The sequence below is a fragment of the Elaeis guineensis genome, chromosome 12 (genome assembly GCF_000442705.2).
Source record: "Elaeis guineensis isolate ETL-2024a chromosome 12, EG11, whole genome shotgun sequence".
In the NCBI taxonomy this organism is placed as follows: domain Eukaryota; kingdom Viridiplantae; phylum Streptophyta; class Magnoliopsida; order Arecales; family Arecaceae; genus Elaeis; species Elaeis guineensis.
In genome coordinates, this window is record NC_026004.2 from 27,644,592 (window position 1) to 27,649,178 (window position 4,587).

At 41.1% G+C, this 4,587-nt stretch overlaps 1 protein-coding gene across 1 annotated transcript; it reads right to left on the reverse strand.

The window, feature by feature from the left end:
• Positions 1–290: 290 nt before the first annotated feature.
• Positions 291–4,023, reverse strand: LOC105054674 (putative disease resistance protein RGA3). Its single transcript, XM_073246898.1, is given in 4 exon segments — positions 291–481; positions 587–1,155; positions 1,419–1,692; positions 1,694–4,023. Coding segments are annotated over 4 exon segments (3,129 nt in total). The 5' UTR covers positions 3,935–4,023; the 3' UTR covers positions 291–436.
• Between the last annotated feature and the right edge of the window lie 564 nt (positions 4,024–4,587).

Consider the following 4,587-nt stretch of genomic DNA (forward strand, 5'->3'; position numbering starts at 1 on the left):
TGGGTCTGATACCATCTATGAGGTAATTTGATTACTGAAATCTCCCTGTCAACCGTAACACTGACAGGCTCTTTCAAATCTGACCAATCTTCCAGCACAAAACAATCATAAGTTGTTTGTGCTCGAATACTCATATCAAAATTCAGGATTTCAAGTTGGACTCCAAGATTAAGGAGAAACAAACATCAGAGACAGAGGGTGGGAGAAAAACTATTCATTTATTGCATACAAATTTCTAAAAGTTACACACCAGCAAATGATAACGTCATCAAAACAACATGAAAGGGAAATTACAAATGCATTCAGAACTCCAGGAAATAGAAATTACAGAAGGCAAAATAAAATCCAACAGAAAGGTTTAAATCAAACGACGGAACCATGAAAGGAGGGGAAAAAAAAAAAGCATCAAGCGAAAGATAGGGAAAATCCTGAGCACCTAGCGATCCTCTGTCCTCGAGAAAGGGAACACGAGCATTGGTATCTGGGTAAAGAGAAGATTACTATAAGATTACCGATATAACAACCAATCTAAAGGTGCTAGAGAAATCAAAAATGGAAACAAAAATGTAATGGAAGGAGAAATCACCTCAATGACAAGAGGATGCATGTGGAACCTTGCTTTATCAATCCACCGATTCTTCTGATTCCACCACGTTGGTTTCGAAGGACGGAGGATCTTTGGTGTATCGAAGGGCCAGTTGGGGCGGTCCTTGAGGAAGGTCCTAAGGAGTGATAAGCTGCATGTTAGTCGAAATTTTTTGAGACTTTGCATAGTAGCGGGAGCATTTTGGAGTAGCTCCAATAACCACTGTGGGAGGCGCTCTGTCCGTCCATCAGCATCGGTGGTGGATGTCTCTATGGAATGAGAATGTAAATCTACTCTCAGGTATTGCAACTTATCAAGATTCTCCACGTGCTCCAACCTCGGACAACCGACTATTTTCAGAGATTTCAATGAGGGAAGGTTGTTGATTTCTTTTAGGTTGCAAACTCCATTGATCCTCGATTTTTGTAAATTGGTGGCATGCCGTAGGCCTTCTGGAAGAGCTCCCAGCTTGGGACATGCCAGAAGTTTCAACTTCATGAGATGAGGCAGCAACTTGGAGGCTCCTCTTCTTTCTTCACCAACCCCCTCCACCATACCGAACGACCATTCTTGCCAATTGTCCATCTCCCTAAAATACAACACTTCAAGCTGGGGAAATGAAGTCGCTGCTGACGATGCACTGAGGCCAAGAAATTCAGGTCCGATGGTTTTGATCGCATGTGCTCTACCAATGTAAAGGTATTTTAGCTGGGGCAACAGGCCCAGTGGAGGAAGAGCTCTCAGCTTGGGACAACCAGCAAGATACAAGCACTTAAGATGAGGCAGCAACTTGGGGCTCCTCTTCTTTCTTCATCAACCCCCTGCACCGTACCAAACGACCATTCTTCCCAGTTGTCCATCAAGTGAAGTTGCAGCTCTTCAAGCTTGGGAAATGAAGTCGTTGCTGATGATGCATGGGGGCCAAGAAATTCAGGTCCGATGGTTTTGATCGAACGTGCTTTCTTAATATAAAGATATTTCAGCTGGGGCAGCAGGCCCAGTGGAGGAAGCTGCGGGAATGATATACAATTATCCAGTGTTATGGATGTCAGGTTGGGAAAAGAGGCACTCAAAGGAGAGGAAATCATCCAGCTGAAAAATCCAGTTACCGATGAAGTTATAAATCTTAAGTTTCTGTAGGTGGGTGGATTGAGGAGAGAGCTCATTATAAATCTTGTCATTTCTCTGGATTGCAATTGCTTCTTCCTCATCTTCAGGTGGTTTGCATTCCAAAATTAGTGTCCTCAGAGAGCGGCTGTTTGCGAGTACCAGAGCTCCGCCTGGTTGTGCCCTCTCCAAACTCCGTATCGACAGGAATCTCAGCTGCGACAGAGATTGTAGCTCCTTCAAATCACACCCCTCATCATCTTGTGCATCTCTTCCATCATCATGGCCGATCACAAATCCTTGGAGATGGTTCAGATGTTTTAGTTTGCCTATTCCCTTTGGCACATGAGTTAATGGAGTTTCTTCAAGACAAAGGCATCTCAGATGGGACAATTCTGTAATGGCCTTAGGGAGAGCATGCAAGAGTTGACAACCTGACGGGTTCAAAATCTGCAGATTTACCAGGTATCCAATGGACTCTGGCAATTTCTTGATTTTCGTCCGATTAAGATCTAAATATCTCAGATGCAAAAGATCTCCTACGGAGTTTGGCAGGCTCTCGACTCCTGTATCGCTTAGGTCCATGACTCGCAGAAAACTCAATTTCTTGAAAAGTTTATCCTCGACCATCATTGTGCTGTAACTCTCCCAGATCATAAGAGTCCGCAAGCACTTTTGCCGTCTTATTATATTAGGAACTTCTACTTTGTCCTCAATGTTCACTATTGACGAGCGACGAAATTTTCTCGAGGGGTCTATTTTAGGTGGTTGCTCGTTGTCAAGAAAAATGCTTTCATCCCGTGTCAAAAACAGAGCAAGGGAACGTAGCAGATCATGTATCGCACACCAAGTGCTATCTAATAGGTTCCTCCGAATTAACTCCCTATAGTAATCCTCTGCTAAATCTTCCATTAGATCATCTCCTTCTGTTGTTTTCACAGAACCTTCGGCCACCCAGTAACGAATTAGATCAACCTGATCCATCCGATAATCCTCAGGAAACAACGAGCAATAAAGAAAGCACTGTTTGAGATCGGAAGATAAGTCTTCATAACTCAAAAACAAAGCATCACTTTTGAGAACCCTGCTCCACTCCATGTCGGTTCTCTCCTTCGAACTTAAAACCCCTGCAATAGTCTTGATTGCAAGAGGAAGACCATCACATTTTTCAATAATTTTAACCCCAATTTCTTTTAAATTAGAGATCTCCTCCTCCTCATCATCTCCAAAATTTTTTTTACGTAGCATTTCCCAGCCACTGTCATTATCCGTTTTTTTAACATGGTGGATATCTGCTTCCATATTTTTATGTGCTCTTATACTTCTAACCACGTTCGTATCTCGAGTGGTAACCACAATCCTGCCATTAGCTATTGCATGTTCAAAGGAATTTCTAAGCAAGTCTTCCCATACATCTGCCGTCCATACATCATCCAATACAATAAAGAATCTTTCCGAAAGTAAGTGGGGAAGACGGGATTTGAGCTCATCCTCCCTATATTCTCCACCCGCAACACTGTTTTTGAGCAACTTTATGTCCGAAAAATCCTTAGAAACACACACCCATACTCGCAAGGGAAAGTTATTTTTGATACTTTGATGGTTGTATATGTTAGAAGCAAGGGTGGTCTTGCCGATTCCTCCCATGCCAACAATCCCCCGAACCTGATATTTTTTATTGTCTTCTTTAATTAATGACTCCACAAGACTCTGGGTGGCCTCTTCAATTTGTGTCCCTACAATATTGATCTCATCAGGAGAAGTTTGGCGATGATTTACTCCGCCCACTCGAACATCTTGCCTCGTGGGTTCTAGTTTAGACACTATTGATTGATCCTCTAGAATCATGTTCAGCCTATTATTAAGTTTTCTAATTTTGCTACCAATTTCATGCCGGAACTTGATGCAGGTAAAGCAAGCAAATAAGGATAAGGGACAGCGTACCGCTGATTCGGACGGATGATCTTCCAACAATCTCCTGCCTTTGATCATACAAAGGTCGATGATATCATCCACATCATACATGACATCTTTCAACTCCATCACCAAAGAATTGATAACTGGGTCTATATACCTCTTCTTCTCAGCAGATTTAAGAAAAGCTTGTATTCTCTTCATTCTTATCTGAAGCTTCTTGAGCTCGTCGTCCACAACGCCGAGCAACATGGTTGTCTCTTCTTCTGCAACTTTCAGAAGTTTGTCAATGCATGCTTCTACGAAGGCATCTAAAATCATCGCCATTTTTTGAGAGTAGTGGAGGATGGAGGATCTCACACTGCTCGGGAGAACGAGTTAGCTCCTAAATTCCACGTCTTCCGTCATTTATGGTATTGGCTCAAGTCCTTTACTTAAAGCCGAAGCAACACCGGCATCAGCGGTTGGTTTATGCTCGTACGTACGTGGAAGCTATTCTTCTCACGATACAAATCGCATGAAAGCACAAAATGGAAGGGTGAGAGATGGAAGCCTAGAGCGAATTGAGATTTTGGTTACTCTTTGACGAGATACTTGACATGTTTTCGTGGTTTTCGTGAAGGGTAGGAGATGGAAGCCTAGAGCGAATTGAGATTTTGGTTACTCTTTGACGAGATATTTGACATGTTCCCTTGGTTTCCTGTTTGCCAGTGATCTATTATCAAGGTTGAAATCAAATTCGATATGGGTGGGATACCAATATATTTATATTTATATTTATTTTATTTAATAAATATAAATATAAATATTATTTAAATATAAAAATTTATATTTATATTTATTTTAAATAAATACGGATGCAATTCGAATATCAGAAGTATAAATATAATTACGGATATATGTTGAATAATTAAATTTGATGATTATAGAATTAAAAAATTTGTTAAATAGATGATAAATCAAGTTAATAGTATATATAA